The 23,948-nt window shown below is 38.8% G+C and overlaps 2 protein-coding genes across 2 annotated transcripts; both read left to right on the forward strand.

Moving 5' to 3' along the window:
• Positions 1-1,814: 1,814 nt before the first annotated feature.
• rhoh (ras homolog family member H) lies at positions 1,815-7,731 on the forward strand. Its single transcript, XM_084931325.1, has 2 exons — positions 1,815-2,067; positions 3,315-7,731. The coding sequence occupies exon 2, from the start codon at positions 3,762-3,764 to the stop codon at positions 4,347-4,349; it is 588 nt and encodes a 195-aa protein (XP_084787451.1). The 5' UTR covers positions 1,815-2,067; positions 3,315-3,761; the 3' UTR covers positions 4,350-7,731.
• A 2,945-nt stretch (positions 7,732-10,676) lies between these two features.
• Positions 10,677-18,508, forward strand: chrna9a (cholinergic receptor, nicotinic, alpha 9a). Its single transcript, XM_084931326.1, has 7 exons — positions 10,677-11,149; positions 11,313-11,458; positions 12,836-12,990; positions 13,113-13,293; positions 13,751-14,102; positions 14,436-15,046; positions 17,511-18,508. Exons 1-7 carry the CDS (start codon positions 11,104-11,106, stop codon positions 17,679-17,681), a joined length of 1,662 nt encoding a protein of 553 aa, XP_084787452.1. The 5' UTR covers positions 10,677-11,103; the 3' UTR covers positions 17,682-18,508.
• Positions 18,509-23,948: the final 5,440 nt, after the last annotated feature.

Genomic DNA, 23,948 nt, shown 5'->3' on the forward strand with positions numbered 1-23,948 from the left:
GTGCTGTGAGTTTTTAACCTAGTGCCTCGTGTACAAAGATTTCCCCAAATGCTCTGAATGTTTTCATCATATCATGTATTTAAATTGTGAAATCCCCAAATTCTTGATCAATTTACACTACAAAACATTTTTGTTAAACCATTTCTCTACACACTTCTCAGCATCTTTTTTGTTGTTCTCCACACATACTTTATAAAATCAAAGACAAGTTAACTCTATACATTATGAACGACAGTGACTTTTATACATTCACTACCCCTTTTCATGAGCAAACCCTCCTCCCCGCCTATCCTCTGAACCTCCCCTATCCTAACCCAGTCCCAACAAATCACAATCAATTGGGGGGGGGGGTGTAATTAAGTAATGTTGATTACTTAATTACATTACTCATTCCTGATTAAATCATTACTGTCACATTACATTAGGTCAGTATAAAGAGTAGGATTATCCCTTCTGTGCTCTATGTAACTGTGAATTAAGGGGACCTTGTTAGGGGAACCAGCAGCCTCACATCAGTGAAAGATCATGGTGTAACAGGTCATGTTACTAAGCTAATGCCAATTAACCTAATTACCTGTGGGGTTTATGTTACCTTCTCTTTTTCTTTAAAGCATAAAACAAGTTTTTAGTCTTTGTTGCCACTGTTTCTGTTTCTTTTTAAGTAATAATGGCAACTAATTTTGAAGTGGCATAAAGAAAACAACAAAGACAAGTTTATAGGTTGTCTTTGAACTATTTTCATGTAAATGTATAAAAATGTGTCAGATAATTGGGTTCTGTCAATTTACTCCTAACACAACATCTTTTTTTGGAAACAGTTGTTGCAAGTAAATAAACATCTTTGATTGAGGCTAAGGTATCGTGACACACGTCTGATATTGGTTACTCACTGTGCATTCTTCAGATAGATATGAAAGTAAATCAAAGTTCAAAATACAGTTTCAACGAATTAACCAAAGAATCGCTGACCTTGCCTAAGCTGCCAGAGAGGCCCTGATGGTGGTTTGGTTTTGTATCGCACAGCCGCGGAGACTCGCAGAGGGGTAAAACCATTTTTAAGAAGGTTTTAAAAAATATCACTTCGACCTTTTGCACATTCTTGTTCCCACACTGAACTAAGTAAAACACATTCGCACATAACACTTGCGCGCACCCATCTACACGCACTCCTGTCCACACGTTGACGGGTTTGTCTCTGTATATATGCTGCCTAATTTGTCCACATATTGTAAAATGCACAAGTATATTGTCAACGCATTGTGTACAAATTTAAAGTTACCATTAACTCGCAAATGTGGAAACAAAAGTAAAAATTTAATACGTTTTTGCACATAAAAAATTAATTCATCTCCTTTGATCTGTTATATTACTCAAATTCACTTCAGTTTCAACCAACACTGCCTTTTATTTAATCCTTATAGTTTAAAGCTGTAAAATCCCACTTTTTCCCATCAAAAATGGAAAATAAGTCGGACTTTCTGCATATAAGGCGCAATAAGCATTTACACCTAAATGTGCTTTCTTGTTTATTAGTGACAATTAAAAAAACAAAAAAACACACAGCTTAGCCCCTTCTTTGCAATAATTGCCCACATCGTAGTGTGATCACAGCGGCTAGTTTAGCTGCGTTAACACTGTTATAAAAGCCCTTTATAGCGTGCGCCAGCTGTGCGTAAAGTTGCAAGCAAACAGTACAAATCCACAACAGAAACAAAGTGATACGCACGGCACAGCTGCTGTGGGGGAGGCGAGCAGTAGACTCAGTCACACCTCCACACTCCAACAAGCGGATGCAATTGACTTGACTTTTCTCGTACTTTCTCACTTCCTTTCGGTGCATACGAGACAATTATTTAGGAAGGTGCCTCAATATCTCGTCTCGTTTTTGTCCGAATTAATAGCGCCCGTAGCAGGGGCGTTTAAACAAAAAAGCGGGCCGGCTTCTTATGATTATTAAGAGGGCCCTTTTGGGAGTTTAACGAGTGATTTTTACCAGCTCTGTGAAGTCTACAAAGGCGGCAGCAGCCAGCATCCGCCCGTTAAAGATTGAGAAGACTGACAAGAAAGGTAGGCCGAACCATCTTCTCTCTCGCCTTTATCTTTCTCTTTCTCTTTGTCTTGATACAACATCGTGTTCCTGAAGCCTTTATGACCCAGATTTTCTACTCAGTTCTGAAATTTAACAATCAATTAATTATGTAAATGATAATATTTTAGAAATTAAAAGGGTCGTTATTAGTTTTTTTTTTAAATAATTTTTTTAGTTTTAGTTTTTTGTTTTTAAGCAGTCAAACTTTAAAACTGAACCAATGAGCTCTTTAAAGTGTGTTCCTGAAATCTGAGAAGTGCAAATTGATAAGAACTGTTTTGTAAGATTTCAAAGTAAACTATAGCTACACTGTGTGAGGATGAGGATAGTAGGACAGTTCACTAGTTTAACAAATTGGTCACATTTTTTCTCCTATTTTTAGTAAATGGCTTACATCATTTCCTCTGACCACAGACAGAATCAAATAAAAATGATTTTAGTGAGATAATTTAGTGAGAAATGAGCTGTGGAAAAACCACTGATTAAAGCGTCCCATCTGCGTTACGCAGGGCTTTCCATTTTGGATGACTGTGTGACATGGCAGGTGGTTTTGAGGTTGTCACTTGGTATGTCTTCTGCTTGCTTTAATAAAACCGTCAGTTTAAAAGTGAATAATGAAGATCTGCCAGTAGATTTTGTTAAACTGGGTCATTAGTTGTCAAGATTCATGTTTGTCACCTTGTTAAACTGAGACATCCTCACCCCTGGTCAGATGTCAGATTGTGGTATAAACTGCAGAATCAAGAAAGGAGACACGCAAGGTGGATCTTTTATGTGAGCTTGAGAGTTCGGAGATTTTATTTGTGAGCACCTGTTAAAGTTTACAGGATAAAGGTGTGGATTCTGGGTCACGCCCAAACACAGCAGTCTTTACTTCCGTGTTTTAATCAGAACTTTGACACAGAATTGAATCTTTATACTTAAAATTATCATAAAAAGCAAAAGTGAGTGTCATCATCTACACACATGACTCAAGCGCTTGACAGCTTGATTGTTTGAGCTCCTATTTCATATCATCTTCTTTCTGATCCTTTCTCTCATGCAAACATATTGTTTTAAGAGCTGCGCTGCAGGTATCTTACATGTTAGACTGCACGCTGTAGGGGAAGACTTCGCCAGACGTACAGAGAGACGTGCAAATGAAGCTTCAGCTGAACAAACTGTTCTAGGGGCTCTCCGATACCTCTTGTTTTTAAAATGCTGTGTCTTCATCTCTCTTTCCCAGCAAATCTTGGTCTTCAGTGCCGAGATTAGACCTGCCTAACAAAAAGGAGGATCTTCGAGATGGTTAGAGAGAAGGACCAGAACCTGACCAGCTGCTGCGCACACAATGCGGAAGTGAGGCGAGCTGAGATGGCCTGAAGATCTAAGAGGTTATGCGAAGCGTATATATAAATCTGTCTGTTGGAGAAGAGCTGCCTGTACACACTTATTGTCAGTGACAGGAGACACGTTGTAAGTCCCTTCAATAAACTGAATGACCACTGCAGTAGAGCATCTATTAATGAAGCTTACACCAAGCAGGGCTACACAAAACTACCGCCTGGATACGGAAGTACAGCACACAGACTGATCAGTGCTTTTGTCTGCCTTGCGGACTTTGCGTCCCTCTAAACCAAAAAAAAAAAAGTTAGGCCAAGCAACTTAAGAAGGGAAATAATCAGAGGCAATCATGAATGGCTTTCCGGAAATGTCGATTAAGTGCGTCCTAGTCGGGGACAGCGCAGTCGGAAAAACGGCCCTGCTGGTCCGCTTCACCTCAGAGACTTTCCCCGACACCTATAAGCCCACAGTGTTTGACAACACAGGGGTGGAGGTGTACATGGACGGTATCCAGATCAGCCTGGGGCTGTGGGACACGGCCGGCAATGACAGCTTCAAACAGATCCGACCAAGATCATACCAGCAGGCCGATGTCGTCCTAATCTGCTTCTCTGTGGCTAACCCCCACTCTCTCGCCAGTGTCCAGAACAAGTGGATCAATGAGGTTCGACAGCACTTGCCCAGGGTACCGGTGCTGGTTGTGGCAACCCAGACAGACTTGAGGGAAATGGGTGGGCACCGGGGCACATGCATCACACCATCCGAGGGTAAACACGTGGCTCAAGATGTTAGGGCTAAAGGCTATTTGGAGTGCTCCTCCTTAGGCAACCGCGGTGTGCAGCAGGTGTTTGAGTACGCTGTGCGGACAGTTGTTAACCAGGCCAAGAAACAGGCCAGAAGACGCATGTTCAGCATGAACCAGTGTAAGGTCTTTTGACCCATTCACCTTGATTTTGTGAGCTCCTGAGCCTTTTATCAGATGATCTTTTTAAACTTATTATTCAAACTCAGTTGGTGTTGTAGGGGTACAAGAACACAAATTAGGATTTCTTTAATAAACTTCTTTTTCACTAACCTCCCCACAAAACCATCCTAAACTGGATCAGTATTTAAACTGAGATTACACTGACTGAAAACCTAACAGACTCTGATTCATATGTTTGACTTACCCATACATGTCCTCGAGAATTGTGTTTATTCTTGGTCTAAAGGGACAAAGCATTTGTGGCGAAGGACTTTTTCTTAATTAAAGCTTTTATTCATCAAGGATAACGTCTATAAAAACCCTAGAGACATTTTATTTAAGGGGATGAAGTAAATAACGATATGCTTGTGTTGCTGTTTCTCAGCAGTTATTTAACATACCAAGAAAACGATAATGTACGCGTCAGCTCAAAGAGCCAAATGAGAATATTTTACCACGTTGGGCTGAACGTACTCGTATATATAGTTAAATTTGATTAGATATTCCCAGAAAACATGTGTTAATTAGTCAACAAACAGTTGACAGAAATGCATACATGTTGAGTAATGTTCTCTAGATTAGATTTGCATTTTTACATGTGAGGTCTTTTTAATTAATGACAAAAATCTAAAGATGATCTAGAATTTTTTCTCAGTAAATAAGTTTTTATTTTTATTGAAATCACGCAATGTGTATTAAAAAAAAAACAAAAAAAACTCTACTCAGAAAATATATATAAAAAAGTCCCCCCTATTGTGTGTGTGCGTGCGTGCGTGTATTTTATTTCTGGAACAACTAAGGTTTTAACACACTGACTACAACTTCCATTGATGTGAACATTCAGTGTGTTTGTACAGTTTTACCCATAGCAGAGGGCTGAACAAATGTGCAGCCACTGGGAAGTGTATGTTACTTTGAGTGTCAGATATTCAGTCATTTTTGGTGTTTTTGGTGTAATTGCATTGGATTTAAGTTTATTTGCCTGCCATTAGAAGCCTCACATTATTTGTCATGTAATGTGAATAATTTTCACTTTGATTACAGCAAATCAACACAAATTTCTACGCAGTGCCACAGAATATGATGGGAACTTTTGTAAACATGTTGTACTTCACTATATACATATAGTGTATATCGTGTGGCCGGTGTTTTATGTTGCTATGCTGTTTTGCATGTTTTGTGTATCCCTAACAAGTGTTATATGAAATATGGAAGCAATTAAACTCAAAGGAAGTGTGGATCAGAGTGTGTAAAAACAGTAAGAAGTTTTATATTTTTTCAGCACATTTTGAGAATAGCTGTTTCAAACTATAAACTGTTTGGTTATTTCTTCAAACTAATGATAAGTATGTTAAAAACACTTTGTTTGAAGAAAGCTTTATTAACCAATCAAAAAGACTTGTATATACTGGCTTTCAGTAGAGTGCTGGATCACAAAAAAAAAAAGCCCACCAAGCAGATTTGAAAAAGATCTGAACACCAATGAGCTTCCATATAAGGGCTTTAATTAATGTGTCATGTTCTGCATACAACGCTCGTCTGCAGTCTTTAGACGTCTACGGTCTCAGACCGTTAATACGCAGCCATCTAATGTATGGGATGAGATGTATGGTTTATATAACTGTAGTAGCTGTATGATATATACTAATGCAGAGTGATGTGCAGAAAAATGTTAATGTTACTGTTGTATGATTAAATAAATTATGAATAATATGCATATTATAAAAACTTTATTCAAGTTATTAGATTTATTTATTTAGCCTAAAACTTGCTCCTGAGGGTTTTGGGACTCGTATCGGTGTAAGCTGTTATACGCAGAAGCGGTATGATTAGAAATACCTTCTGGTGTTTATGTATGGCCTTCACACTGTCAAGTGCGAAGGCCATAAATGTCAGGCTTGTCAAAAAAATTACAAGATTTTGATATTGTATGTATATTGTGTTGTATGTAAAATCAATTAAAATCAACGCACACACAGAAATCTATTCGTCTAAAGCTCCATTTCAAGTCAAAACGTAAGATATAGTCTGTAACAGTAACTCTGCAAAAGCAGGCAAAAAGAATAATTTTCATTATTTTGATATATGAGTTAATGACACTGTGAAGATTTAGATTTTAAATGCCGTCAATACATCATCACTTGTCCTAAACATGAGGGGTGAGACCCGTACATCAGAGAACGACACATATGGCTGAACAAATTAGTTCGTATGAAACAATTTTCTTTCAGTTTAAACCAAACTTTATTGTTTTAGCTAAATGAAAGTCTAAAAAAGGACAACCAGGAAAAGCAAAGCACCAGGGACGAAGCTCAGAGGAGCTCTTCCTCCCCCCTCATTCTGTCTCCCGCTGTTTCTCTACATATCTCTGTCCTATATGGTGTTTAGAGCTGCTGAGGATGAGAGGTACAAATGAAGACTTTTGAAGGATATGGTGAAAAACACCTAACCACATCCCAGCACACATACATATAGTCTGTATATAATATAGACAAAGTTGTGCAAATATACACAACGACTCTCAACGCATCTGTCCGCACACTTGAACACACACACACACACGTTTTTTTTGCACACACTTACACTTGTGCTGACAACCATACAGCTCCCTGTAGATAACACACAAGAGCGTGAGATGAAATTGATGAAACTGCAAGTCCATCCACGATGGTACAATAAGCCAGTTATCCGGGGTACAAACGAACCAGTGAGACTCTATTTGAGAGTTTGATTCATTTACTTTAACAAAAAAAAGTTATTAAGTTTTACAGATCAGTTTGTGTGCTAAAGTTGTGTCATATGACATGAGCACGAGAAATTAGACTTCATTCACATAATAAACATTTAACAATATAAATAAAGCCCCATGCCAAAAGTCGTTTGTCAGAATTAAATGTGTTTCTGCTACATCATGTATTTGCCTTTGAAATAAAAATAAATCAAGTGTACAAACTGGTTTAAACTTTTATTTAATTTTGGTATCTTCTAATCGAAGCCAAATAAGCTTGTTTGTTCTGTCAGGCAAATAATCTTAACATTGATTGTTTACGTTAGCCGACTTACTGGTCTTCAATAGACTTTATAGGAGTGATACACGCATTGTCATAGAAGCAACGTTTGTAAAGATGTTATAAAATGTATAAATATGATATGATGTGGATGTGTTACTATATCGGTTTGTATGTTTTGTGTATTCTTGCCAAGTGTTTTGTGAAATGTTTAAGTAATTAAGTGTGAATCAAACGTATAAAAACAACAGTAAGAAGTTGTGTATTTTTTCAGCACATGAAATTGTGTGTTCATTTTCATAGACGTACAAAGGTTACACATATAATTCATAGGTTTGCTGTGCTATTAGGACATAAACAGTTTAGAAAATCTTGAGCCAGTCTCTTTATTTTCCCTCTCTTGTCAAGTTTCCTTCTGATTTTTAGTAGCAAAAGCATAATTTCTACTTTGCTGCTGGTATATTTTTGAAGGGTATTTGTAATCCAAAGATGCTGTCACATGTTCAAATGTATCTGACGATAAATGTAAATTGTAAAAGGACATTTTACATGCCTTCGATGCATGTCGGCAGTTTTATAAGTGAAGAAATGCTTGACTTTAAGAGTTCAGCGTGTTTGACAGCCTGCTGTGGTCACAGCTTTCATCTCTCATTGTGCTCTCTGCCACAGCTACCACAATACATTATCCTTGTCTTCTGTGTCGCTGTATGCCTCTGTCTCTCTCTCTGCCTCTCTGACACACACACACACACACACACACACACACACACACTCTGGTGGTGTACACAACTGTATGCAGCCAAGCCACTTCATAGTCAGAGAGTGGTGGGTGTGCTTCTTTCTCATATGCCTTGGAGGACATTTCATAAACACAAGTGTCGCTAATAACGTTAATGACAATGAATACATTTAACTTTGGTTTTATTCCAAAGCTCTTGCACTACTGTTACAGGAAAAACAGCCACTCGTTTCCATTTTTTACAATATTGCACAAAAGAAAGAAAAAAAAAAGCAGCATATTTAATAACTGATTCCAACAGACACGATTTACTAAAAAACAAGAAGAAATAAATGTATTTGTCCTTATTTTGCATTTTTTAAATGAGGTAACAATCTGATTTTCAACAATTCCAGTGAAAAATTCAATTAAAGGCCAAAAGTAACAAAGCACCTCTCAGTACTTTCCAGTCTTCTTCCTGTGGTATTCAGGCTGTAGTGGCCTCAGTCAGTATGACAGTAAGTCATCACACATCCCTAAAACTAAATGCAGCTAAAAGCAAATGAACTATCTTAATATTTTAACCTTTGTTTTTCAACGAGCCAAAATCACTTCTGGAAAAAAAGGGGGCCTTTCCAGTGCGATAATGTGGCTAACTGATCTGAGCTCTATACCACAGGGCCGAAACGTAAAGTCACACAGTGGCTACACAAACAATTCTCGCTAGACATTATTAGTTAACTGTTAATTGTTTATATATTTGATGGGATCTGGCAATATAAAATCATTTATTATATTACCAGACAGAATATTTCAGATCAAAGTGCTTTTCTTACTGCAAATGAGCTCAGTTTACCAGAATTTGCTCATTATTGTGGGAGGGCGATAATCAGTTTATACATATTTTCCTCAGTTATGGCCAAACCACTGCTCTTTGAGTTTTCTGTGCCCATGTCTTTGTCTTTATCTCCCCCTTTTCTCTCTTTTGCTCTCATACAAACACACACACACACACACACACACACACACACACGCACACACACACACACACACGCATACATACACACACACACACACACACACACACACACACACACACACACACACACGCGCGCGCGCACACAGCACGTACCGGCGGCACACAGTGAACCAAACATTGAAATGAAGATAAGGAATGGTTTAAAAAGCTGACTTTCTCAAACTCTAAGTCTTCTATTTCACACGTTCCTTCCTCACAGACACACACACACACACACGCATGCACGTACGCATGCACACACAGGAAACACCTGTCTTATACGAGCTCAGTACCACAGAAACTGAGTGACACATTAACACATCACATCACCATGCACACTTCTCTGCAGAATAAGACAGTAACACTGTGTCAGTAACATTTCTCACTGACGTTTGATTCCTTAATCCATCTTTCCCATCATCCAGAAGTATTCGTTTACTCCAGGACACAAGGATCCGTTTTTAACCAGTATTGGACTTAACCGGATGTAACCGGTGCGCTGATGTAAATTAAATAAATACTTTGAAATGTGAGCTTCTGTTTTTGCCATTATATTAATAATGTTTATCTTGTGTGTGCACAAATTAGCACAAAGTTCAAATGAAATGATTTATGTTGATTTCCAAAGTTAAGTTTATGTGTATTTCAGAATAAACAGATAAGTGCTTCTGCATTCTGTAGCAAGAGAGAGTTCTGAAACCTGTCCTAATTTTCTGCATTACTGAACAAGCGCTGAAGTTTTAGACTTTTGTGAATAAAGCTGATTGGCATTTCTTGTTCTCTTTAAGATCTGCCCTGCTTCACATTTACATAACCTACAGCTCTGCCAACTTTAGCATCTTTACGCTGTGCGATAAATGAAAGTTAGCTTCACGTTTCATTTCCTTAGACAATAATCACTTTTTAAGCATCTTTTTACTGATGCGGAGGCTTTTGTTTTCTGTTTCATAGATGCAGACTGTAAGATTTTACAGGTTTTCTGTTTTGTTTTTACATTTTCTTCCAAGGAATATGCTTGTTTAATACCTTTCTTTCCCTTTTTTCTTACTGTATTGTTGTATTTCTGAATACATGATCATAATTTCACTTTTTGGACTATGTTTTAAATAAACTCGGTTCGTATTTTGTATTTATATATTGTATAAGTACACAAAACAAGAAGATCTGAGAATAGAATCAGTTAGTCAGATTCAAGCAAACATGGAAGCAGTACTTTAGTATAAGTGTTAAAGATGCCACGACTGTTGGGTGGTATTACAGAGATCTATTAGGTGTAGATTCCTCAACAGCTGAAGATGAAATCTGCTCTCAGTGGCTGATCTGTTGCCATGTTATTAAATTCCTGTTTACAGATTTAGACCCGGATCTGTGTAAAATTCATTGTCATGTGAAATGTTTAACTCGTTTCACATCCTCAGTGTTCCTGTTAAATGACACGAACATGGGCAAGAAAGTGTCACTGAGATGCACTGAATGTGTGTGACTGACATTTGTCATTAGCTGTGTAACACAGTAGGGTTCAGTGTGTGTGTGTGTGTGTGTGTGTGCATGAGTGTGTGTGTCATACAGCTGGTTGTGGTCATGTACAGAAGTGGATGGGGCTGCAGGCATCGCATTTCACCCAGTGCATGTGTGCTATGTGATACTGCACCTGTACCTGTGTTTGAGTGTTTGTGTGGTTGTGTGTGCATGCATGTGTGATTGTGTGTGCGTGTATGTGTGTGTGATAGCTCCAGGTCCTGTTCCAGTAGCGATTACACACAGAGAGAGACAGTGACAGAGACGAACTGCGACTAACAACTAGCGAAGCATTGAGAGCTTCTGACAGGATGTAAGATTTCGAGAATTTTCTGTGGTCTCGGCTGGCTCGACTTCAGCGAGGGAGAATGGAGATCAGAATCGAGTGACGCTGGATTAGGACACAGGCTGTCCCGGCGACTGCTTTGCTGAATAATTGATCCTTGGGCCTGTGACCGGTTAAGAATGAGGAAGGCATCGCTGATGGTTTGGATCGGCCTTTTGGTGCGAGGTCAGTTCTCATTTTGATGCCGCAGCTGTCACTAACTGTTGCACCGCTGAGGCGGGAGTTTGCTTTAATAAGTCAAGTTAGATTTGTTACTCTTCATCATCTGTAGTTTCCTTCTCTCTGTTTAGTGCAGCCTTCCATTGTCTTTCTGTGTGTTGCTCCTCAGTGTCCCATTGTGCTCAGGGTCATTATGCCCATAAACTTCTAAACGACCTGATGGAGAACTACTCCAATGCTCTGAGACCCGTAGAGGACACAGACAAAGCCCTCAATGTCTCCCTGCAGATCACTCTGTCACAGATCAAAGATATGGTGAGTAGAGAGGAACGTTTGTGGACGCCCCCTTATGTTACTTAAACTTTTCAATACGAGTCTGGGACGCGTATGTCCAAATCCAAGCCATCATTTTTTTTAAAAGCCTGCAGGAGAATATATAATGTGGAAAAAAATTAAGGTATTTTGTAGTTTTTTTAAAATGTAATTACATTTAACAATAGCTAGGTGTATTCGTTCCCTTTTCAAACTGTGAGATGACTGCTATATTAGAAGAAACATTGTGTGGATTTGACCACTGCTTGGCCACACCGGTTCAACATTTTAACAGTGACATGCACAGTTTTTGCAATAAAATCCAGAGTGGCATTATGCTGAGGTTGCACTTTAACCCTTTAAAGCATGGGCAATGAAACCATTGCAGACAATTCCAATAAAAAATTAAATATATGAGTTTTAATATGTGTCATATTTTCTACATCTGGCTTTCCCCCCTCAAATGTATTGCTTAAAGATGTATTATGCAATTTATTTTGGATTTTCAAAAGAGTAAAAAATCCCACTAATGATGCAAAAGTCCTAAAAACCCAGAAAAAAAATCCATATATTTAATATGCTTCAGTAGGTGTTAAGGGTTAAGATGGTGTGTAATAAAAAACAAATAATGCGGTATTATGCGGTATCATTTTACATCGATCTGATGACAATCTGAGCTGTAAAGATAAGAAATTTAAGAAGCAGCTGACAGTCACATTTTCCTGTAACATGTTTCAGATGATTTATTGTACAGTGGTAATAACTCACATACACTCAGCCTCCACTTTATTAGGCATGCCTGCGCAGACTAATGCAATTAAAAATACTCAACCGCTGCATCTTTTTGACACTCAGTCGTGTATGTTTTAGTGCTGAGGTTGCTCTGCGGTTGTCATAATGAAGATAAGCAATGTTGCAACTGAATAAAGATATAATCATATTTATGCTAATTTGAAGAATTTGCGATTTTCAAATGCCAAGCACCCACCAAACCCCATGGTTCCCACACTTAGTCCCCTTTATACCAGCCTGCTGTGTTAGACCCTCACTGGCTGTTATGAAACTCCACGCCTCCAGTTTGAAACTTAAGCATTCAGTAACAAATTTACATTTCTAAAAGCACTAGCTGGGAAACCCAGATCATTTAACCTTTGTAGGCCTCTTCTCAGATCTGACAAAGAGGCTGTTCTCACAGAGCTTTTTTACTCCCAGTGGTCACATCTTCAGAGCTACAGATAAAGATAGCATACAGCCTTTCAGTGTACTGTGAGGATCACACTCAGGATAATGTAGTATAAAGTAGGAGTCTTCAAATGTACTCCGTTTGTGGGAGCCATAAATCGAGGGACTGTCACTGAGTCTATGTTCGTGTGTGTTTAGGATGAGAGGAATCAGGTGTTAACCACATACCTGTGGATCAGGCAGGTCTGGCATGATGCCTACCTGAAGTGGGACAAGGAGGAATATGATGACCTAGAAATGATCAACATCCCCAGTGACCTGGTTTGGAAGCCCGACATTGTCCTCTATAACAAGTCAGTAACAAACAAAGACAGAAGAACAGAAAGAAGATGAGGAATCATATTTTTATAGTTAATCAAATGGAAAAGGCGCATCTGATCGAGCTCACGCATTCTTTCTTTTTTTGTCCACGTAGAGCAGATGAGGAGTCGTCAGGCCCATCCAACACTAACGTGAAGCTGCGTTACAACGGAGAGATCATCTGGGACTCTCCGGCCATCACAAAGAGCTCGTGTGTGGTGGACGTCTCCTACTTCCCCTTTGACTGGCAGCAATGCAATCTCACATTTGGCTCCTGGACCTACAATGGAAACCAGGTGTGTCTGCACACAGGGAGCATGCAGAGCAAGAAGGCGACAGATATATGGCTGACAAACACATAGCGTCTTAAATATTTATCAGTATGTTCTCACTGCTGAAGTCAGTGATAGAAAGTATGGAAACACTCATGGACACTACTGAGTGAACAGATGAACACAAGCAAAATGTGCTAAAGTAGATGTTTAAGGAGCTTATTTCTCCATACAGTTGTGGTAGAAGTTTAAATACACTCATTGTGGTAATTTTGAGCTTTTCTTTGAACTGTTGTTTTCCAGGGTGGAATGATTTTCTAATTTGCAACACTGGGTTTAAGTTATTGTGGTGGGTGTTGTTTTTGTGTGATTTAAATGTTCATTTTCTTGGTTTTAACATGATTTCATCATCGTTGTTCTACTTGTTTGTACATATTTCACTGACATCTTTTCATCGTGCTCTTGTATGGACTCTACACAGGTGGACATCAGTTTGGGCATGGACAGCGGGGACCTGTCTGACTTTGTGGAGAATGTGGAGTGGGAGTGTCACGGCATGCCAGCGGTTAGAAACGTCATGATGTATGGTTGCTGTTCCGATCCTTACACTGAAATCACCTACACCCTGCTCCTGAAGAGGCGCTCCTCCTTCTACATCTTCAACTTGCTCCTCCCCTGCTTCCTCATCTCCTTCCTGGCCCCGCTGGGCTTCTACCTTCCAGCCGACTCGGGGGAGAAAGTTTCCTTGGGGGTGACGGTTCTGCTGGCGCTCACTGTGTTCCAGTTGTTGGTGGCTGAGAGCATGCCTCCTGCAGAAAGCATGCCCTACATAGGTCTGAATTTTTTATGGAAGTATGGAAACTGTAGAAAGTCATAATAAAAACAGGCATAATAAAAATGCATAAAAATTCATTCAAAAATATGAAGCACAAGGTCAAAAGTTTGACCGATTTTACACATAAATCGGGGCCCCACTGGTTACTTAGTCTTGTGATTATATATTAAAATTTTGCATGGTATCTCAAGATAAATAAACCAGTATTACCTACTTTTAAGCTACCCATACACTTGACCCTATGTATTTATTATTTTTACAGACTTTTTAATAGATAGATTGTGTCTGACTCTATTTATAAATCTGTAATTTCTTCTATCTTCCTTTTTAGGGAAGTACTACATTGCCACCATGACTATGATCACAGCCTCCACTTCTCTCACCATCTTCATCATGAACATTCATTTCTGCGGTGCTGAAGCCAAACCAGTCCCTTACTGGGCTAAGGTGCTCATCATTGACTACATGTCAAAAATCTTCTTTGTCTATGAAGTCGGGGAGAACTGCACCACGCCAGAAAGCGAGAGGACCCCGCTCTACCCAGAGGAACCAATGGGTGATAAGAGCTGCTACCATGACGACCGCTTCCATGATGGCTTCTACTATACTGACAGTGATCCAAACAAATACAGCAATGGGAATGGCGTACATCATCACAAAAACCATCACAAAAGACAAGCAAACGGCAACACCAACAGCAGGCATCACCATTACAACAACCATAACAACCACGCTTCCAGGCTGGAGAGGGGTGACGCAAAGCATGAGCCCACTCAGCGTTACCACCACATCAGGAGGGATGAACTAGATTACCAGGCTCCTCGGCATCCACTGCACCTCCAACACCTGAACGGGGGGTTTAAGGAGCAGATCCTCTATTCCTCAGAGAAGATTCAAGTCCCTGCCTGTCCCTGCTGCTGCCCCTGTATCCAACATAAACAGGTGACACTTCATGCTGTTTCATCCTTTACTACTTTTAAACGCAACTAATATTCATTTAGAAGCGATATGTAGGACTTTTATATGTTTAATATTTTTTATTGCCAGTGTGTGAGTGGTAAAATGACATCTTCTCCATGTCTTTGGGTTGCCCCTTACAGCCTGTGAACTTGGTGAATGGGGAAGGAGTTATTTTCATTTTAATGATCCCTCCCTCAGTGTCTCTCTTCTGTCCCTTTGCCATTACGGAACAATAGCTGGCAAGGAACAAGGAAATGTACAAACCACAAAACAGTTTGTTTCATCACAGCATAAACTCTAAAAGAAACTCCAGATAAGGACAGAAACCAATGTGTAATCAATTAATGAGGATTTTTCTTTAAAAATGTTAGCGAGGAAACAAACTAAGATTAGTGAGCTAGCTGCTATGTTGGCAAGTCAGAAATCCATTTGTGTTGGCCAGGGGTTAAACTGTGCTTTGTCAGATAGGGGAAACCCTAATATCTGGTTTAGTTGTGCAACCTCGGAAAACCACCTAGAAATAGACACACAAAACTTTAGAAGCTTATTTCTGCCACTGGAAAGAAAATGCCAGGAAGATTTAGATCAAAGTCAAATTTTTTTAGATATTATCTAGAAGTTTGGGGTTAAATACCTGGAAATTTCAAGCTACTTCTGAATGATCTATAAAAGCTTGTATTGTGAGTTCCAGTAGATTGGTTTTCTTTGCATATAGACCATTAACACTCCGTTCCTGCTGATCTAAAGCTTACTGATCTTTTGGGATTTAACTGAACTGAACAATATGTAAGCTGATCAGCTTAAATATAAATTGATGTCTTGATGTAACCGTACACTGACAATGAACGCCACAGACTACCCTGCACCAGTCCAACATATTGCATCACTGTAAACTTCACTACAGTACTGCAAACTAGCCAGTTTATCCAGTATTAATCTGTACTAAACTTCCCAGTATTTTCATGGATGATTGATCCAATATCAGATTTTTTTAAAAAAATGCGTGATTTAGAAACACAGTGCTGAGAAAGAAAAAAAAATATGTTGAGGGTGTAAGTGGGAATTGGAATGATATTATTTTCTTTATATTAAGCAAGCATCTCTATGCTATCAGGAGGAAGCTGCACCAGACTACAGCATTAGGGAACCGGTTTCTGTAGAAATAGTCCAAATTCTTAAAATTGTTAGCATGTCTACCTATCGATCCCGTTGTTGGTTCTTGCACTCGTACTACAATCAACTGATTTCAGTTTGCATTTCAGAGGAGGAAAATAGCGACAGTCTAGAGCGTAGATATGGACATTTATTTTATTATTATTGCACAAAAGGACGAAATAAATGGTAAAGTGGAAAACTGCATCCAGGACAGAAACAAACACATCATGCTGCTAACACAACTTTGGCTTTTTGAAAGCATCTGCCAAGAGGGCATGCTAACGCTAAGCTAGTCAAGAATCCAGAGTGAAATCTGAGTGAATGCTGACTCCAGCAGCAAGACCCTGAACTTCAACTGGTAACAAGCAGATGAGCAGTTAGGCTGCATCCTGGGAAATGCTGGAACATCATAACCGGATAGTTCCAGTCCACTTTAACACTTGGAATTGTTGCTAACACTGGCTAACATGAGGCAGAAGAAAACCAAATAGGACAACCTCAAGAGAAAAAGCCGACCCCAAGCTTTCTTCTTGCTAATGTTAGGTCATTTTAGCCTGCATAACTATCGAATGTAGTGCGAATAAGCTAATTTATTCAGACCCTCAGGGCTACCATGGCTGGTAATCTGGATCGTTTTAAATGGCTTAATCAGTAAATTAATTTATCAGCAAAGTTGTAAATAGCTTGCAAACCTTTTTTTATGCATATGCACACCAAAATGCTTCATCAGCCAACGTAAGCCATGGTGCAACTTAAGTGTTGAGTCCGACTGTGTGTTTATCCAAGAATAAATAAAAGCAATGGTACAAAGCAAGAAACTGTTTCCCACAGAAAAGGGGGGGAAATGAGGAAGATTATAAGGAGGAGACACTGGACTCGCCTGACAGCACTGATGGTAGTAAAACTTCCAGGGAAAAATCTTTTTAAAAACCTTATTTGGGGGAAAGCCAGCAATTTGTAAAAGTGTTTTTCTTAGACTTCACTGGTGATGTGTTCTCATGTCCTGGTGTCCTTTGAAATTAAATTAAATTTAGACGATGTTTCAAACTAAGTGTCTGAAAGCATTTCAAGATGGCTGAGACTTGCTTGTGTTAAAGCATAAAGGACATACAGCAAATGCAACACTGCAACATAACAGTGCTGAACGGTCTGGTATGAACCTCTTGCTGTCATGTAAATTCTAGAAACTTATAGACTGCAGTTTGTCTAATGGCCGCAAGTGTCATTAGCAGCAATGGCTTTCTGGATGTTATATAAATAACCTTTAAGTGTCCATCTGTCCTTTCTTCAGGTGGTTAAGAACATCGAGTACATTGCAAACTGTTTCCGTGAGCAGAGAGCCACGTGCATCAAGGTAGCAGAGTGGAAGAAGGTTGCCAAGGTGATGGATCGGTTTTTTATGTGGATCTTTTTCATCATGGTCTTCCTCATGAGCATTCTCATCATTGCCAAGGCGTCTTGATAGCTTCTTCTACTTTTCATCAACACTAAACCTCCAGTCTTGTTACACCTCTGTTCGACTTTAATGCAACGTGAGACAAATGAAGACTATTTTGTCTGCAAGAAAACCGTGTTTCATGTCAGTATTGTGTGTGTGTGTGTGTGTTTGTGTGCATGTATGTGAGTGTTTGTCTGGGGTTTTTGTTTTGTTTTGACGTAAAGAAGACGAGGTCACTGCACACAAATCATCCATTTAACCACACGTGTGCACGGAAAGCCTCTCGGTTAGTTTATGTAAGATCTGTTTGCATGTGTCACAGAGCAGTGGAGCAGTAAGACAATCCAGGCCTTGCCTTGAACATGCATGGACTCTATTATTGATGAGCTAACAGCCAAACATCCAGCTATAGGCATTACATTTCTTGCCTTACGTTTTAAGCAACCAGAGGATGCTATTTTCCAGAGTTGGCTACGATGTGGGAGGGAGCACCAAGAGGAAAACCTGAAATACTTTTGAAACAGTGTAAATGTCGATGACACAGCCTATGATGAATCACATCTGTCCTTATAGACACTATCACTGGTAGATCGTGTAAGTTAATGCTGTTAAAGCCACATGAAACTGACATTGGTTTACAAGTTCTCCATACTTGAAGAGAAAAGGTGAACATTTACCTCACAAAGACTTTTAACACACTATCTGACCTTAGTGATACTTTTTCACAATAAAGGGTGATGCACTCTACCTTATTGCTAATTTACACTTTGCTCAATGGCACAATTAAAAATAAACCTTTGATATTGTGTTATTAAAAATGATTGTTGCTCAGTTTGTGGTGGTTTAAATCTTATTTGGTGTGTGCGTGAATACTGTCCCCTTCTTATTGTCCTTTTTTTTATATATATATAAAATGCAATTTATAAACTTAACATTGTATCTTATCCATATCACAGACAGTCATTTTCCCTCACCTGTTTTTTGATGATTAGCAGTTTGTTTGGACTGTAGAGGGCAGGCAACTGAATGAACCTGGTTTATTTTATTTAAATGTTTCAATTCAAAAAAGAGCCTCTGGAGGGCAGATTAGGTCAAATTAGAGACGATTCAGTTACTGACTGAATGAATTAATGAATGAACTTGCATAACCAAGTGTCCCATAGATACTTTAACAGTACAAGAGGTAAAAACAGAGGATAGAATCATAAATTAATGTATTAGCACTTTTTCTATAAGTCAGTACTCATTAAAATCAGGTAGACAAGCATATAAAACACAAACACACACACACACACACACACACACACACACACACACACACACACACACACACACAGCATGATCCAACACGACTGGTTTGGCAGTGGGTGAAGGTCTGGGAGGGAAATCCTTGAAATCTTATACAGACTTTCACATTTTTGGCCAACAGTCAGAGGTTGGGCTCGTTCAGTGGGCCTCTGGTTCCTTCTGAAGGACAATGATCATCCTCATGTGGCCAGAGTGTGTAGACAGTGCCTGGATGGCAAAAGCTTTAATGCAACTGACTGGCTCTTATGTTCCTAAATAAAAAACACAAAACAAGAACAACAACAAAAAAGCACATTGTTCTTTAAATCTTTTTCGAATGGGAAGGAAATATTAGTAATAGGAAGCAATAAAGTTTATTGCAGGCTTAAATTGAAGTTCATTATTATTTATCTTCCCATTTTCAGACACCAAATAAATTCCTTCATAGCTGACTAAATGATTTTCTTTCTGCAGTATTTTTAAAAAAAATTACATCAATAATAATAAAAAACAATCAATTGTTGCATAATCTTTAAAAAAAAAAGGCTACTGTCCTCCTTGTCATTGCTGTCACAAAGACATTGCTGTCAGGCTCTTATGAGAAGAACTATTCTTTGCTTCCATCTAGTGGAGTTTGGAAAAAGAAATACTGAGTTAGCCTACAGTTAGCAGCGTGCTATGAAAGCAACACGAAGGACAACATTTAGCTGATAATTTCCTCTCGCCAAGAGATGCAACACAAAGTTATTGCAAACACTTTTAGACATTCTTGTGCAGATGTGTCTGCTTCAGTCTGTTTCTTTGGATTGTTTGACCTCAACAAGGACAGAATAACAACTCATTTTTGACCCCTGGTACCTAAATGACAAATATATATATAAATATCACATTACTATCCGGTTGACAACACTCCTCCCAACCTCTTCACAAACTGCTTGTATCTGCATTATCAGGCTGCTTCTTTCTGGACTGTGTTTTCTCAGAGCAGAGGCCTGCTGAGCCGAGTGCTTCAGATATACAAACTTTCTTCAATCATGAGAAAAAAAGCAGTAATGACGGTTAGAGTCCAGAGGGACCATATGGTCTGACATACCTACCGAGATATCTACAGAACTACAGTGTTTTGGGAGAATAATGAGGATAAACAATAATTCATGTCATTCATCAGTTTTGCACTTTGCTTTTTCCTTCCTTGTTCACAAAAAGTGAAGAAGAAAGTGGAAGAAGAAAGGCGTATTAGCCTCCTCTACTTCCTAGATAGGAGGAAAAAGAGGAAGTGAGACAGAACTAATAGACATTTCTTGGTGGTGCACATCCATGAATGGGGTGTGATAGGTGGGAGCAGGAATCTGGCTGAGCTGTTGGCCACAAGAGATGGAAAGTACTATGTTGTAGCAAAGAACAGGTGCTGGAAGTCATTTTGCTTGGTAGATATTATGAAGCAAGGTAATTAAAAAAAAAAGCACAAAATCACAGGAAATTGCTAGAAAATGGATGAAGATATAGCTCATCACCTACAGATGGAGAAGTGGTTATTGAATGAGAACTAGGAGCAGCAGAATGTAACAAATTAGCACTATGAGAGAAATTTAGAGATGGTTCAGCAGAAATCAGAAGAAGGAGAAACTGGTAAGAGAAAAGGGGAGGATTTTAGGGGAGAGCCTGAGGAAAATGACAGAAAGGAGAAGATACAAGAGAAGCAGTTGACTGAAGTTCTGAGTAAGACTTGACTGATAAGACCTCACAAAGTTAGCAACATGTTTGAGGAGCAGGTGGAGTAGAAAGAGAAAGGGATAAAATCAATGGAGGAGAGGATCTAAAAAGATTACAGTAAAAAAATAAAAATACTGAAGGGGAAGTTCAGGAAATACAAAAGGGAAGATGTGACGAGAGTTTCTTTGCAGACACTTAAATTAATACATCCAGAGTTCAGAGGAGAAGAGGGGAAAAAGCAAATGGATGATGGACTCACAGATCAGAGGAAGAAAATTCACAAAGAAATGGACATGCAGATGGAAAAGCAGAGGATGGAGAAGCTGAGAACTGAGGCCCTTCGAGGATTAAGTAAAACCCATCAAAATAAAGTTTGAGCAACAAAAAGTTAGTGAAGAAAGCCCCAAGACACAACTGGAGGACAACCTGCGAAGAGAACGAGAAAATTGCGACAAGGAAATCCCAAAGATGAAAAAGCAGTTTGACAGTAAGTGTTAGGATCTCTGCAGAGAGACAGCACAGGGACAAGAGATGAGACTGAATGCAGCTTTGTGAATGCTAGAACTCACCACCACTGTGTACAATAACAGCACTAACACTTTGTGTTAAATGTTTTCCATTCATGTGTTTGCTGGCACAATAATTACTATTATTAATTACTATAATATGCTGTGGCCTTTAAACTGTCTTCTTTGATTTGACCATTACCTGCAAAAGGGAGTTAATGCCCATGTGTAAACACTTTCATTTCAACAAAGAGACCTAATTCCTTTGTATGTCTTACACTGCCAAAAGCACAAAAAAAGTACAAAATCTCAACAGTGACAGACATAATCTGATGATCACCTCCACGCCCTCTGCTTTGTGCTGCTATCTCTATCTCTTTCATTTAAACCTTTTTTCGAATAAAATCCCATTTCCATTAATAAAGATCAAAAGCATCATTACCGATGTTGTGACTTCAACTGTGCCATCTGCTTCTGTTCCCAGCCAAAAACTCTGCTTTTATCCACTGCCCTGTGCGTCTGTGTGTGTCTGTGTTTGAGTGCACTTGTATTACTGATGTTGTGGGAACCATTATTCTGTTTATACTGTCTTGACCTAACTCTGTTTTGGAGACAAAATATGAATTCCAGTAATGTAAATTACTTTATTTCAGCTGAACACTTGTTTTCAGACTTCGTTTCAGTGTTCACCTGAAAATAAAGTGAGTAAAGTAGTAGTCTGAGTTTGGGTTAGATTAAGTCTCCAGAAAAGAAGTATATGTCAAAGTCTTCTGAAGAAATGTGTATGTATGTCATGTACATCTATCTATCTGTATATATATATATATGTATATATATATATATATATATATATATATATATACTTCAAGTTTGGGTTCTCTACCAGAGGCCTGGCAGCTTGAGGGTCCTGCGCAGTATCTTTACTGTTTCTAGGACTGCGTTCTTCTGGACAGGGATCTTGGATGTTGTTTCTGGATCTGCTCGCGTACACACTTCTGAATGACATTCCGATGTCGTTGCTGTAGATCCTTGTGGTGTAGATCAGTGAACTGATGTCTCATTCGCTCCTGGCATACAGCTTGATGTCATCCATGTAGATGAGGTGGCTGACGATGGCTTCATTCTGTAGTCGGTATCCTTAGCCAGTCTTGTCCATGATTTCACTCATTTGCATAATGACTGAAACCAGCCCACTGAAGGAACTGGTTTCAGTCATTATGCAAATGTACTGTTTATAAGATTGAGGAAACATGCAGTCAGCTGAGACTGAAGAAGTCACTTGGATGAGTGACGAAACGTTTCTCCCAGAAAACGCTACGTCCAGATGAACAGAATCAACTTTTGGAGATTTATTTTCCTGGATGATTGAGAATGCATCAAGATGTCTGCTCTGAGTCACTGAGAAACAAGGTGATGATGCTGAGGAGACCACGGCTCCCTGAGAGGACAGAAAAAACAGTACAACACAGTGCATGAATACAGGGTAAAACAAAACATAAGGGAATACAGTCTAAATCTCTGAGAGTTAATATAAAAAAACCCCCCACCATATCACCATCATCGTAAGTAACAGCCAGCAGTCTGTTAACTTATTATAAGACTGAAAATGTGACAAACTAATGATTAGCTAATAAAACAATATAATGAGATTAAGGACATGATTGTTTGGATACTAGATGATTGAAGGAAAATAAACACTACAAATGATGTGACTGACTTTACTATTTTGAAAACATGCAAATATTTTTGAGTGAAACCAGATGAAGAGATGTCATGGTCCTGGGTCTTTTGATGCAACGTTGTGTGTTATGGACTCTTTTTTAATTAATGGATTGCAGATATTATGTTTGTTTACATCCTCAGGCTATATTTTTAATTCTTGGCTATAGTTTGCTTATATTCCGTTTCAGTTTATTCTGCCTGCTGTGTGTTTCCCGTACCTTGTTAAGTCTCCGGCTCTGTCTTAGCTGTCTCCTGTTTTACTTAGTTTTGTTTTGGTAACTTTTGTGTCATTTTTTAGGTTTTAGTTAAGTTTAGTTAAGGGTTTAGTTTAACTTTAGTTCCACCCCTTGTGTATTTATTTTCTGAGGCTCCTCTCTAGTAGTGTGCTCCCGTATTTTGTGTTTTCTCTTAGTTTTCCCTTAGTTTCTGAGTTTTCTGCATTTTTGATTCCAGCACTGTCTTGGCTTTTGTATTTTTGGTTTTTGTGAGAATACTAAAATACAAAGCAATACAACTTTTTGGAGTTAAGGACTGTTTCTATGTCCTGCATTTGGGTCCACACTCTGCCTGCCACATAGAATATCTTGACAAACATATTTAGATAATAAACCAAAAAGCCATGTATTCCTGTCATACATAAATATTCAAGACACTGTTATAAATAAAGATTAGAGATGTGTCTGCGAGGAAAAAAAAACAAAGAAAACCAAAACTAATATCCTGATTCAAATGCATGAAACAAAAAAAATTGTAATAATAAAACGCTATGGGGGGATTTTAGTTTCAGCATTTCTGGCTGTAATCTCCATGAACTGAAAAACTGGCCTAAATTAATGGGAACATCTGTAAAGGAAAGTCTTTTGTGTGTTTGTGTTGAATCATCCTGCTTTCATTTAGTTACAGCAACGTCTCCACTGATGCTAAGAGTCCTGAGATTAGGAAAATAAGAGAGCGAGAGAGCGAGAGCGAGAGACCGGGAAGGGATTAATCTCAAACAGTAATGCAGAATGAAACTGTTCACAGAGAAAATTAAAAATGGCTCGACATGATTTCTGCTTTTCTC

This window comes from Perissodus microlepis, chromosome 6 (assembly GCF_051167445.1).
Source record: "Perissodus microlepis isolate ML-2025 ecotype Zambia chromosome 6, ASM5116744v1, whole genome shotgun sequence".
NCBI classification, from domain to species: domain Eukaryota; kingdom Metazoa; phylum Chordata; class Actinopteri; order Cichliformes; family Cichlidae; genus Perissodus; species Perissodus microlepis.

Coding starts and splice junctions, on each gene's coding strand:
- rhoh (XM_084931325.1), top strand. CDS start 3,762: ATGAATGGCTTTCCGGAAATGTCGATTAAGTGCGTCCTAGTCGGGGAC.
- chrna9a (XM_084931326.1), top strand. CDS start 11,104: ATGAGGAAGGCATCGCTGATGGTTTGGATCGGCCTTTTGGTGCGAG. Junction 12,991..13,112: donor GACATTGTCCTCTATAACAA/GTCAGTAACAAA, acceptor TTGTCCACGTAG/AGCAGATGAGGAGTCGTCAG. Junction 14,103..14,435: donor AGAAAGCATGCCCTACATAG/GTCTGAATTTTT, acceptor CTTCCTTTTTAG/GGAAGTACTACATTGCCACC.